General features: G+C 38.4%; 1 protein-coding gene across 3 annotated transcripts in view; it reads left to right on the plus strand.

The window, feature by feature from the left end:
* The window catches only part of CCDC141 (coiled-coil domain containing 141), a 159906-nt gene that overhangs the window by 108966 nt on the left and 36551 nt on the right, over positions 1-14389 (plus strand). For all 3 annotated transcript variants that reach the window (XM_036421943.2, XM_036421941.2, XM_036421940.2), the window contains exons 11-15: positions 712-903; positions 4936-5115; positions 10069-10248; positions 11047-11172; positions 13190-13378. In XM_036421943.2, coding sequence (XP_036277836.1) covers positions 712-903; positions 4936-5115; positions 10069-10248; positions 11047-11172; positions 13190-13378 — 867 coding nt within the window. The remainder of the gene's footprint in view (positions 1-711; positions 904-4935; positions 5116-10068; positions 10249-11046; positions 11173-13189; positions 13379-14389) is intronic.

Consider the following 14389-nt stretch of genomic DNA (forward strand, 5'->3'; position numbering starts at 1 on the left):
ATTCCTAGCATGGTACCACATGACAACTTACGTGGCTTTCTGTGGCAATGGTGTCTGTAATGCCTACAGTATTCACTCATTCACTTTGTCAGTGGTTAGATCCCACATGCCACAAACTGCACTCAAAATAAAGCACAGAAGAGCTACCCTAAGCAAGGCAAATTCACAGACTCTCTAGGCTTTTAGATCCCATATCTAATACTTCCCTACACTTGTTTAAAAATCCTTCTAGATAGCAATTCAAACAAGACTGTGTAATCGATATCATTTTTGTAAATTAAAAAATGAGGAAATAATTTATATAAAATTGCCATTTTGTACATAACAACATTGCTTTAAGAATTTGCTAGAGCTATTGTTAATTTCAAAAACAATTCTGGTCTATACTTATTTTATTTAAATTATTTAAAGTGTTTTTGCCATTTTGTTTTACCACCTTTCATACTGAACAACTTTTCTTCTATTTGTGACAGAATTTAGAATGCTCTAAAAAAAAGTGTAGCTGATAGACTGAAAAATACTTTGAGATGGTTTCTATTTTAAGACACTTTTTTTTTTAATTTTGGAAAGTTGTGCCTTCCTTTTATTCAGGAGAGTCTTGGTTACAAGTTCAATTAATAACCGTTATAGATGGATGTGCAGAAGGTAATGAAATGTGAATGTTCATGATTCCCCTGTCAGCTTCTGACCCTCCGCGCTTTGCTTTCATAGGAAGCATCACATGAATTAGAAGCAGCCACGAAATTTATGACAGAGAAAAATGAATTTGAACCTGATGAAGTGGCTTCACTTTCTTCTAAAGCTAAATGGCTGGAGGAAGAATTAAACATACTTGGCCAAAGCATCGGCTCCAGGTCCCAGGTCCTGCAGACCTATGTGGCATTTTTAAAGTCATCAGAGGAGGTACAGTACCTGTGTGCTCTCTTTTATCAACAAGGTGGCTCCTGTCAGCTTCCTGCGTCCTATGGGGAGGGAAGCCCCGGTGGGTTGTCCCATATCGTCCACCCCAGAGCATGTACTCACTTGTAGGCCCTTGATTCACCAGGGCACCATACAAAACTAAAGCAGAAAGTTGTTTTACAAAAGCACAATACAAATGTGTATGTGTAGATATACATGCAAATAAGCAAAGTGGTTGTGTTAGAACACTTTTTAACTTTGGCCCATAAATATTTACACTATTCTAAAGATAGCACAAAATTATTTAAAAATAAGTCATCTTCTAAACCATGGTGGAAAAGGTACAAAGAAGTGTGTGTTTTCTGCATGGTTTTCTTTAAATGCCTAAGCAATTCACATGGTTCATTTAACAGACACAGAATCGGAAATTATGGGCTTTGAGGTCCAAGCTTAGGTCAATCTTGCGTGATGCCTTTTAACAAGTTGCTTCAGAGAGCTTCTTCTGAGGCAATCTTTGACAGGTTTGTATTAGACAATCTGTAAAATTCCCTCTACTCGAGTAGGAGTCCATGTCTCAGAGGTCCCTGGTGCTTGAAGATAATGCTAGGGTCCCACCTCATTTAACTCTGGTCCTAGTGCACCAGGCTCATGTGGACCCCGCTCTCTTCAGGATGGCAGGCACTGGTTTAGTGGGGGCAGAGCCAGCAGGGTCACTCCGGGGTAAAGCCAACCAAAGTTAGTTAGCATGCTAGATTTCCATCTTCTCACTCCTACCCTGCAGACACCCTCACCCTACCTCTCATCCTGCCATCCTCCTTCCTCTGTCAGTTCTTGGTCTATAATATTCTGAATTCTTGCCCCTCTGATGGAAGGCCATGCCAAGTCCCTGGAAATCTTGGGGAAATGCTGCCTCCTTTCTACCTCTTCACTCATCTTTTATAATTTCTATGATTTAGCTCCAAACTCTCTTGGTTCAGCAGAGGTATTACAACCAACAGCATTATCCTGTTGATGAATGTTTTTACTCAGGATTAGAAATGGTGGAAAAGGTACAAAGAAGTGTTTGTTTTCTGCAACTTTATTGCCAAAAACATACCTCCTTGATTTCTGGTTCAGTTTCTGCTTCCATGACCTACCCTGGCCCCTGGAGCTGTGGGTTTAGGACTGAACCCTTAGCTTTGCAAACACCACCTCCTCAGAAGAACCTATGTTCTTCCCTCTTCCCAGCTTTCACTTAATTGGTTTTCCTAGCTGGCAGAGCCTTCTGTTCTAATGTTGGCAGTGCTCTGACTCTGTCACTCTCCTTCCCCCTCAGGTTTTCCTTCTTTCCTCACCAGCTCATGGTTACTCATTTGCATTCCATTCTCCATGCCCTCAACTTCCTGCCTTCCACCCTGAGGAGCCCTGCCAATTCCCAATACTAGATTAATCCAAGACTCTGTTTACTCAACTTTTCTTCCCAAGCTTCCAGACACTGCTGCAGAAAATCATACAATTGATTGTACAATTGTGCTGATTGGCACTGTTACAAATTGATGGGTCTCTGCCTCAGCTGGGTCTCCCACATGCTCCCTATTGGCACCCATTCAGAAGCAATTTTCAAAAATCTTACCCCAGTTTCCATACTTAAATCTCAGCTGGTGCCCTTACTTCATATGTAACAATAACAACGAAAGAGTCATTGAACTTAACTGCCTTGATTTCTTGGACTTCCAAACCAAACCAATTGATTATTCGCCCCTCTTCCACTGTCACCAATAAAGTCAAGTCCCTACTTCTGTCCAGCACTAAGAGAAAATTAGTCCCTCCCTGTATGTTCCCACATCCTTCAGAATCTAGCTGTACTAGCCTCCTCTAATGTTTCAAATTTGCTTTTTCCACTACTTCCTTGCCTTTGGTCTACAGTTATGCCCAAATGGTCTTGCCCTCATGAAGGCAACCACTCTATACTTTCTTTCCCTTTACATCTGGACTTGACTGGGAAGATGACATTTCTTGTCTTTACTTGTGCACCCTTCCCAGTCCTCATCCTACAGCAATTTAATCCAGCCATCTGCTACCTCTTCACTCCATTGAAAATGTCCTTATAAGTTACTTACTGATAAATGAAATCTCTATTTTCTGTCTTCATTCTGCTTAATCACTCTGCCACATTTATTTAATCCAGTTATTCTTACCTCCTTTGGCTTAAACCCTCTCCCCCCAGATTTATTTAAGTATAATTTATATAGCATACAATTAATCTATTTTGGAGTACAATGATTTTTATTATATTTATTGAATTGTGCAATAATCACTGCATTCTAGTTTTAGGATAGTTTCATCATCCCAAAAGTAGCCCCAGTGCACTTTGTAGTTAATCTTTGTTTCCACTCCCAGCCTTGGGCAAGGACTGACCTGCTTTCTATCTCTATAGATTTGCCTTATTTGGATACTTCACATAAGTGTAATGACTCTGTCTGCTTCATCTGTTCCTTCTTTTTTTTTCCTAATTTGGTTCCCTGTTCCTGAAGTATGGAGGGTCCCAGAGTCATGCTTTTCCTATGAAAATTACACACACACACACACACACACACACACACACACACACACCCCTGTGGTTTCAGTTCACCAATAATTCAAAAATGGTCCCTCCTTACTAAGCCCGTAGCATTGTGTGTATATTGATTGTCCTTGTGTTGTAATATCTTGCTTTTGGTTATCTTTCTTCCAGAACTATCTTTGGGAATCCAAGGAAATAAATGCTAATTCTTAGTAGGACAGACTTTTTGGAGGAGGTAGCCATTCAACTAGCTCATGAAGGATGTGTAGGAGCACAACACTGAGAAAAGATCATTCTGGGCTGAGGAGATAAGAATCAGCAAAACAGGGTCATGAATAAATAGAACATGGGAAATGTAGAGAGCACGTCTGTTCCTGAGGCCATTTGCAGGCTCTTCTATTAAGTTCATTTTAATTAAGAATGTTGTTAAAAATTTTAAAACACAGTGACTAACCATCACCTGAAATTTCTACCCTGTTTAGATTGATTTTGGTAGTCACAAGCTCTTTGAGTCTTGTCCATTGACCATTAAATATTGTTCAAAATGCATAAAAACTTGTGTCAAAATTTCCCACTGTTTCTGTGTCAGCCAATTAAATGTTCATCTTTAGTTCTATCACCACATTCTTTTTGCTATCACCACATTTGATTTTATATAAGCTCTTTTCAAAGAGAGTGATTGAAAATAATCCAGTCCTACATACATTGGTTAGCAAAGGAAAAAAAAATGTAATTCTAAGGAGATCAAGTAATATACTTGATAAGATTAGGTCATGGAAGCAGTTGAATATTAACATTTGTACCGAAAATTAGTAATTGTATTCTCATTCAGGTTTATCACTGATTCAAAGTAAATAGTGAGTTACTAATATTTCACTGACTTATATTTATTTTCTCATTTATTTCTTGTCTAGCTTTCCTCTGAATTATAAAACTCAGCTTTAAATATTATCACACCAGTATTTGACATAAATTGTCCCCAATTGCAAAACACACATTACACAAAATATATAAATATGATTTGGGTCACAGTAGGTCTTAGAGATAATAAACTTGTTAGTTCAATTTATTGCCCAGTAGTAGTCTGGTCTGTAAACAGCTTAGATAGATTCTAACATCGTTTTTAATAAATTGACAATGCTTAAGTTATTTAAAGAATCCTGGCCCTGGCCACAGGGGCTCAGTTGGGTGGAACGTCACCCTGTGCACCACAAGGTCCCGTGGGTTTGATTTCCAGTCGGGGGACATACCTGGAGATTCAGTTATCAGCTGGGGCATGTAAGATGTTGTTTTTCTCTCTCTCTTTCCCACCGTCCCTATCTCTCTTCCTTTCTCTGAAGAAAAAAAAAAAAAAAAGGTCTGAAATGTAGTTTCCATTTAATTTTCACATAAAGCTTTTATCGAAATCTTGTGTCATTTTCTTTAAAAATGTTTGCAAATATTCTTCTCTTGGATTTGTGTTTTCTCTTTCTTTCTCTCTCTCTCTCTCTCAGGTGAAGGAGCAATGTGAGCGTCTGAAGGAGTTTTACCGAATGGAAAGCCTGAGGAAGGAAGAGGACTCTGCGGAAGCCAGGCACTGGTCTGACTCAGCTGAGAAGCAGTGGCAGCTCTTCTTAAAAAGGAGTTTTTTAGTTCAAGACCTAGGGCTTGAGTTCCTTAATTTGATAAATATGGTGAGAATAACATTATGTGAGTCACACCTTCTGCAAGGATTACTTGTCAAAGTCAAAATTATAAATTCAGAACTTCAACTATCCATCGTCAGGGTGGGTTTAGAAAGTTTGTTTTTTTTTAGCTTCATTCAATCTAGAGCAGTGCCAAAGCCTAGCACATCTGTGTTTATTTAGTCTTACACTTCCCGTAAGTTATAACTATCTACAAGAAAGATTGGCTCTAATCCAAATGCAACGTTTTTATTCTTACATGGACGTTCACCCTAGGGTTCTAAATTATGCTGAGAGCCTCCAACGAAGTCCTGACAACATTTCCAGTGGCGCAGGTGAACATCTAGGCTGAATCTTCATTTTGAAGAATTTCTTCCTATAGCATATCTTTCTGTAGTGAAGCTCTGTCATATTTACAAATGTATCCTAAACTTTAGTGGTCCGCTTATGTCTGTAAAATACTCTAGAATCCTCTGATCAACCTCTGACCCATATGAAGTTCTCCACAGAATTCTTAAAAGATGCTAATCCCCTTCTCCTTCAAGTATCTTCCTCATGAAACTGCTCATTTCATTGTTAGAAAATAAGAGCTGCTAGAAAACATTTTTAAAAAACGTTAAGTCAAATCTGTCTTCATACCTGGTTCTAACCCTATGTAGTTGCATGAGGTAAGGGGAGACTATTCATATTTGATTTCTCTTACATATGAAAGTCCTTCAAACATTGCAAATAATTGCTATATCTAATCTGGGAGTCCTTTCTCCAGCAAACCACATGCAAATCCTTTTTGTCAATTATGAGGCAGCTTCATTTCTCTCTCCATCCTGATCCCCAAAATGTTTATGGTTTGTTAAAGCTATTCATAAAGTGTAACCCAAAAGTAAAGTGCAACTTTAACACAGAGTACAACAAAGTGGACATCATTCTTTACTAATGAGTCCTAAGGTAATGCATTCATTTTTAGCCATGACTTCACTATGCTGGTTCATATTAAACTTGTGATTGAATATAACTCCCATGAATTTTTATTACAATTCCTGCCAAGCTAGGTCTCTCCCATTTTATATCTGTGTTAGGTATTTATCTTTTACATACAAATGTGGGCCTCTATATTTATTTCTATTCAGTGTCATCTTGTTCATCTTTACCCATGATTCCATCTTGTCAAACTAATTTTGCATCTGCTATCTACTACATTAGCCATCTCTCCTGGGTTTAATTCTAATCTACCTAATATCCTATCAATTGCATGAAAATAATTTGGCAGAAATCAGGTTGGCTCATAGTGAGCAAGAGATTCTTTCCAAAGTGCTCACAAACTGCTTGATCAATGATGAACTCGGCTTTCACTGTAAAGCTTTCCAATCTGTAAACTCTGTAGCCCAGTCTCCCCGCTTTGAAAATCAAGGCATTTTTCTTTCCCTAATTGCCTGGCCCTCCTCCTATTTTCTGTAGACTTGCAAAGATAACTGACATCTACAATTTTCTCCGTACTCTGGAATGTGATTAATCTCAGCCTGGAGCCTGAATTCACTTGGAAGAGTTAGGTTTTGTCTAACTACCCTCATCTACTTTCAACTGCAATTTTCTCTTTGTTTTTTTGGTTCAAGACCTAAGGCTTGAGTTTCTTAATTTAAAAATTATGTGAGAATGACATTATCTTCTTTGTTTCAATCTTTGTTGTTTGAAAGCCAAGCTTGTTCAATTTGTGTGGAAACAAAATATTCATGAAACAGTTCTGACATATCTTATACTACCTTTAAGCATCAGAGGAAACTTGCTAAGCAATTTGCCCATATTCTTATGTTATCCAGGTGCTGTTTGTAAAAACAATTGTTGTTTTTCATTTGGAATATTTAGAACATCTATTACCTACCTACCTACCTACCATTTATTTATCTTTTACATTTTTACTTTGTTCAGTATATATTCTTCCAACTCTTGATTGTGTACTTCTCTAATTTGCACTCTTAAGTGAATTCAAATATTTGCAAATTGCATTTTTTGCTTAATTATTACTAACTTCATTTCAGAAATTTTACTTTTTAGTTCTGTAGTTTCCATTTGATTGTTTTGATTGAATTTATTGGATGGCATTAGTTAATAAAGTTATACAGGTTTCAAGTATGCAATTCAATAATACATCATCGGTATATTGTATTGTGTTTACCACTTCCAGTCAAATCTCCTTCCATCACCTTTTAATCCCCCATTACCTTCTACCTCCCCAACTTCCCACTGGTAATCACTATACTGTTGTCTGTGTCCATGAGTCTTTCATCTTTCTCCTCTCTCTCTCTCTCTCTCTCTTTCTCTCTCTCTCTCTCTCTCTCTCTCTCTCTCTCTCTCTCTCTCTCTCTCTCTCTCTCTCTCTCTCTCTCTCTCTCTCTCTCTCTCTCTCTCTCCTTCTCTCTAGTTAGATTTCAGTTGCTGATTAAATTATCTTTCCTATCCTTTCATTCTCATTCTCCACCTTTGCTATACATATATCTGAATCAATTTCAGAGAAGGGAGAGGGAGAGAGAGAGACAGAAACTTCAATGATGACAGATAATCATTGATCAGCTGCCTCCTGCACACCCCCTAGTGGGGATTGAGCCCAAAACCCGGGCCATGTGCCTTGACCTGAAATTGAACAGTGATCTCCTGATTCATAGGTTGACGCTCAACCACTGAGCAACACTAGTTGGATACTTTTTTAGCTGTATTAATCACGGGCATTTAAAGTGTGTGTTAGCTAATTCCTGCATCTGGATCTGAGTTGTCTACTTTTTCTCTTGCTTTCCAGTTATGTAGTCCTGTTTTGGTAGGACTAGTGAAAATTTATCAAATGTCAGGTGTTATGTTTAAAAAATGAATCCTTTACCCTAAGCTTCTTACCACTGTCTTATGATAAATAAATTCCTCCTTATTGATAAGAATTATGGACCAAATAATAGTTAACTTCATTGGTTCAGCATCATTCTGAGGTAGGGAATTGTTGGTAAAGCAAGTGAAACACATTTTTTATTCTCATATCTTTTGGAGCATTAGGCTTTTAAACAAACATTATTGTCGAAATGTGGTAACCAGTTTGGCTGTTAAGAAGGGAGAATGCCAGCTGGCATTTTCCGCCCAGTGTTGCGCTCTTGATTGGGCTGCCGTGGCTCATATTTTCAAGCTGGAAATTAAAAAATTTTCAGTTCATCTAAAAGTCATCAAGATTAAAGAAGCTGAGTTAAGTGAGAAATCTGGCAGACATCTTGATAAAAGTGCCAGTTTACAAATTCATAGTGGTAAACGCAAAGATGTTATTTGGGGCACCGCCTTCCTGTTATCAAGGAATCTAAAAAATAAAAATAAAAATAAAAAGATATCAGAAGAGCACTTATTGTGCCTGCATATAAATGGAAAATTGAGAATTGAGTGCCCTGTTGGGCTAGGTTATGGCAAAGTTTGCCATGCCCTTCCACAGAAGTAGAGTGAATAGTGTGTTTACTAACTAGACCTCCTGTAGATTAATCTTCCTGAGAGGTCAAAACACTTACGTCTGCCAAGTACATAATCACTGTTTTTGCATCCTGCCAGCCAGACATCAACAAATGCTGCTAAATCTCTCCTTTTTCCAGACTTCACTCAGACCATCACTCCCTGCTGAGTATAGCTGTCATTGGCATGCTGCAAGGTCCACAGTTACATTAAACTGTGTATTACATTACATTTTGATCAGTAGTTTCTTAATAAAAGATGAAAGATACCCAGTCTTTATTTATAGCATAGATTAAAATTATGATTTGGGCTGGATCTGGCTGAAGTTATCAAATATATTTCATAATATTTAGCATCTTTTAATCATAATTACAAAATGTATCATTTGATTCCTAGATCCCCAAATTCATGGGCAAAAAAATATCTTTAGGGCCTGCAATTATCGTGTTTTTTTGCAATTAATTGGATTTTTATAATGTCTGAATTAATATAAGAATATAAATAGACAATATTATTGCTATTTAAATTAATTTAAAAATAAGATGGGTTATTATTTAAAAATATCCTGTTACAATTTTAGGACACCATCTTCTGACTACAATCTAAGAGGTCCCTGGACTTTTAAAAAGATAATTAGTTGCCATTGTCATTATAAAAATCCATGTACATTTGCTCCTTAGAAAGTCAAGGATTTATTGAGAACAGCCGGTCATCAAAGTAAAAATCATGGTTTTGCCAAACAAAGATTCTTCTGCATTTTTCCATGTTTGTGCGTAAAATAGCACATGATCTTACTCTTTGCCTCCCTTATCTTTCTTCCTCCAATTAAATTTCGCCTTGTTTAAAACCATTGTTTTAAAGATTTCAAATCAGTTAGCCAGGGCATCTAGAAGTTGCTAAGGGAAGTCTTTAAACTTAGATACTGTGCTTCTGGTTGCACAATAGACATACAGAAATAAAGATACGGATACACATTTCAGTTCTCACAAAAGGAAGTAGCTCGAGGAACTGGGAAACTTAGAATCGTTGTAATATATACAATGGAGAAGCTTAAGAAAAGATGGCCCAGAGCAATTTGCCTTCTCCTATTCCCTGATACCCAGGTTGTGACATCTGCTATTGAGAGTGTTAAAATGAAAGGCAGAATACACTTTAAAATGTATGCATTAAGGTAATCTTCACTTTAATATTTCTGTGTACCCAGGAGCTTATCCAGTCACCCTTTAGAACCCCAGGAAATAGACTCCAGCAGGTGACTCCAGCAGCACTGGGTGCTTGGAGAACTCAGGACCTGGTGCCCACGCAGGGAACATGGGTTCTGAGAGCCTAGCCAGGCCCCTGAGCAGGCAGGCGCGCTCCTGCTTTGCCTTGCTGTTAGAACCGTCCCTGCTCTGCTTTGGTTGTGATCGTGACTGCCTCCTAGAGTAGCTATCTGGAAAGATGTTGCATTTCTTGGGAAAGAAAAGCCATTATGCGGATTGTTAATTTTAACAGGCAAAAGAGGGTGAAATATTAAATGTGAAAAACAAAGTGCACATGACGGAGAACACTATGGAAAGTCAGAAGGCAGAAAGGGAAGGACTCGGCCGCCTTCGGACGGCATGGCGACTCAGAGCCGCTGCACGCAAGCCGGTGAAACAGCAGTGGGAAGCGTTCAAAGAGCAACTGAGAAAGGTGAGGAGCACGCAGTGGGGGACATTCAGTCTTCAGAAGATAGATATAGAGACAGTAAAGCAACAGGCAGACTGTCAAATTACAGCGGGAAGGGTCGGGAGATCTGGGGGAGAGAATAGATCAACCGAAGGACTTGTATACATGCATATAAGTACAACCAATGGACACAAAACTCTGGGGAGGGAGGGATTGTATGGGGGGGCAATGGTAAGGTATGTACACAGATAATAATTTAACAAAAAAAATAAAAAAAGAAAGAAATTAGATGAAATCCTGACACATGGTACAGCATGGAAGGACCGTGAAAACATTATCCTAAGTGAAATTAGTCAGATACAAAGGGATGAATATGATATTCTGCTTATGTGAAGTACCTGGAGTAGTCACATTCAGACTAGAAGTCACCAGGGGCTGAGATGAGGGTGGGAATGGGAGTTAGTGTCTGATGGGTACAGAGCTGCATTAGGGATGATGAAGAAGTTCTGGGCTGGACGGTGGTGATGGTTGCACACCCACGAGAATGCTAATGCCACCGAACTGCACACTTAGAAATGGTTAAAATGCTCAACCGTGTTATGTCTATTTTACCACAATAAGACCAAAAGAGGGAAGGGAAACCGAGGGCTCATGCTTTTCTTCATTAATGGGGTTTAGAACCAGGAGCTCACTTGAGGTCATGAGTATTCTCATGGGATTGAAAAGTTTAACGACACACCATGTCATCACCAGAATGACCATAGTGTATTTGCTGATGGTGGCAAAGAAAACATACGCTTAACCATCCCACGTTTATTTCAGACTACTCACAACTTAAAACTTCTTCAGGAAGCACTCATGCCTGTGTCTGCACTTGACCTTGGCGGGAGCCTCCAGACCATTCTAGGTCTGAGGAAACACTGGAAGGCAATGAAGCCTCAGTGCCAGGTAAAGCAACAAACGGATGGACTTGGGCGAATGGAAAACATTTTTTAACCATTTAATTAGTTTACCTAATTAATTTTAACAGACTGGTGAATTACTTTTTTTTTTTTTTAAGCATTGCTTGTCTAAAAATCCACTTAAAAACACACTGTTCTTATGTGTGTGTGTGTTTTTTTTCCCTCTCACTATTTTGTATTTAATGATACACAAATATTTGGGCTGTAAAATGTCCTCAAGGTAGTCTTATCTTAGATGATTTTAATTTGCATTAAATTATTTTCTTATTAATGTAATCAGCATACCTAAATGCACTGTAGTCATTTTCTAAGGGTTAGAGTCATCTCTGAACAAGGACGGGCACCCGCTGACACAGAGGCTAAGCTGCCCTCTGCCCCTGAAATGTCCTAAGTGATGTCACTGTTTCCAGTCTCTGGCGCCTACCGCCTTCCCAGGAATTTTGCTGCGCTCACCTATTTCCCTCTGAGAGCTCTCAGGATGGGAGAGATAAAACCATGAGTCATGCTCCCAGTCCCTGGCTGCTAATGCATTCCATCCCCCCACCTGCTGCACTTCTAAACTCAGGTCAATTGCCAAACAAGGTCACCAGGCATGTAATCCTCCCGACTGGATTACAAAGTTAAGATACCTGTGCTTCTGTTTGTCAAAACTTTGGAAGTGTTGGCTATAAAGAACCCCAGAATTAGAAGACAGAGGGTTCTTTTACAGAATATCTAATTTACATAAATTTCCCACAAACCTTCATAGTATATAATCAACCCCCCAACCCCTCACGCCCATCTCCCCCAAACACACAAACATTGTAGCCCACAGTGAACTCTTAGAAAATCCAATTAGCCTATATATATGTGAGGTTTATTTATGTGCCCTGTGTTGCACGCTTATTTGCATTTTATGTGTGCTTGTGTGTACCTGCCCTACACATGCAAGAGTGTGCGTATGTGCAAACTCCTCTACATTAGCTTCTGTCTAGCTTCTTTAGCTCTGTCTGTGATATGCATATTTTTTGATGCCCACCTGCTTGATTTAAACTTGAAGACCCTTATTAGGTCACTCTTCTGCAAATTATTTCCTTAGCCTAAATCATTTCCACTATTTTTATCTTTGCTGTAAGATCCAAAATTATAGTAGCTTCCTCTCTGAGTAGTCCATGCTTTGCAAATTCTACCCCAGGATCTGGAACTATATGAGGGATGTATGAGTAGTGCTGGGTAAAAGGGAAGACAGTTTATCCCTCCCTAATTGAGGTGGCTATTTGTGGATTCAGGGGCGGCCACTTTTGAAGCAGCATATCTAGCTGTGCTACTCGGCTGTGGTTCATTCTGATCATTCTTTAATCACGAGGACAAGCAATTCCCCTAATATATTTTTATACTTTGTTTCTTTTGTTGTTCTTACTAGACCACCTGATTCTAAATATTACAGAGGCTCATGGCTTCATAAAATATCTGGTCATGGCTGATTTGGCTCAATGGATAGAGTATCAGCTTGTGGACAGAGGGGTCCTAGGTTTGATTCCTAGGTTTGATTGAGCCCAAGTCCCAGGCACCTGCCTGGGTCGTGGGCTCAATCATCAATAGGGGGCACGCAGGAGGCAGCTGATCAAAGATTCTCTTTCATCATTGATGTTTCTGTCTCTCTCTCTCCCTTCCTCTCTGAAATCAATAAAAATATGTTTAAGAACTATTTATGAAATGCATTTACTTAGCAGACAACTAGAATATTTGGTGAGCTATAGAAATACATGACCTTTCATTTCACCACCTAACTTTTATATACTTTTTTTTTTCATTTTTCACAATAAAAAAAAATCTGAGAAGATAGGGATGGAAATATACTCCTAGCATTAAATACAATACCTGAATTTACAGGAGAGGGGGTTGAGGCCCACAGAAGTTTTTGTTAACAAATGAGAGAATGGTTGATAGATCTTCATATAGTCCATTATTAAGTAAAGAGCTCTCTGAAAGTTGGATTTCTTTTATGGTTATCAACATTTTAGCAACTGAATGATGAGGTCGAATACATTGTAAAAGAATCAGAAGAGTTAAATGGCAAAGGTGCCCCTGTGAAAGAAAAGTACCAACAGCTGAAGGACCTCATTCAACTCCATCAAAAACAGAAAGAGAGGATCCAGGACTATGAGGACATCCTGTATAAGACAGTCCAGTTTCACCAAGTCAAGGAAGAGGTGAGCCTTGTCATAGATGTCTGCAAGACCCTCCGTTCTAAAGTGGAATATAAATCATTATATAAGTAAAAGCCACATTGCTTACTCTATTAGCAGCTTTTCACATCTGGCCTCCAAGGTCTCCCTCACTGCATCTCTGTCCTCCCTTATATTTCAGCCAAACAGCCCCTCTCTGTCCCTCAGAGATGGTGCACATGTCTCCAACTCTTTGACTCCCAGGCTGCCATTACTTGACAGGCATTTTTCTCTCTTCATGACTCTCTAAACCAGTGTTTTTCAACCTTTTTTGGGCAAAGGCACACTTGTTTCATGAAAAAAATCACGAGGCACACCACCATTAGAAAATGTTAAAAAATTTAACTCTGTGCCTATATTGACTATATATAAAGTAATTCTCTTGAATAGGAATCAAATAAACACAAAGAAAGTATTTTATAATTACTTTATTATGAAATATTAAGTAAACAAAATAGTGAAAAATTATAAAATTCTTGTCTTGTCTGCACCTACGGCACACCAGGCAACATCTCGCGGCACACTAGTGTGCCGCGGAACAGCGGTTGAAAAACGCTGCTCTAAACCCTGCTTCTTCTGCCAAAGATCTTCCTCGCTTGGACTGACTTTCCTCTCTTCTAAATTTCTAGAACTCTCATTAGTTACTCCACTTATCTGTCATTGTAGCATCTTGATTTTTAATAATTTTTAACCCAAACTCAAGTGTAAGCTTTTTGAGTTGAAATTTGAAATTTGAATTGTTTTTGAATTGAAAACAAATTCGATTTTTTTTCTTTTTTGTATCTCAAGTACCTGACAGCATAGAGTATGCAGTAAAATTCATTGTAGATGGATCACGAGAATTTTTGCTTCAAATTGCACAGTGTTTTATAAAGTATCATACTTTAAAAAGATATTAGCTTGTAAGAACATGTAATAAATAACTTCAAAATGCAATGGATATTTAATTTTAAAGTGTGCCTTTAACATTTATGTAAAACATTTTTTGTAGTCATT

The sequence above is a fragment of the Pipistrellus kuhlii genome, unplaced genomic scaffold, assembly GCF_014108245.1.
Source record: "Pipistrellus kuhlii isolate mPipKuh1 unplaced genomic scaffold, mPipKuh1.p scaffold_m20_p_7, whole genome shotgun sequence".
NCBI lineage: Eukaryota > Metazoa > Chordata > Mammalia > Chiroptera > Vespertilionidae > Pipistrellus > Pipistrellus kuhlii.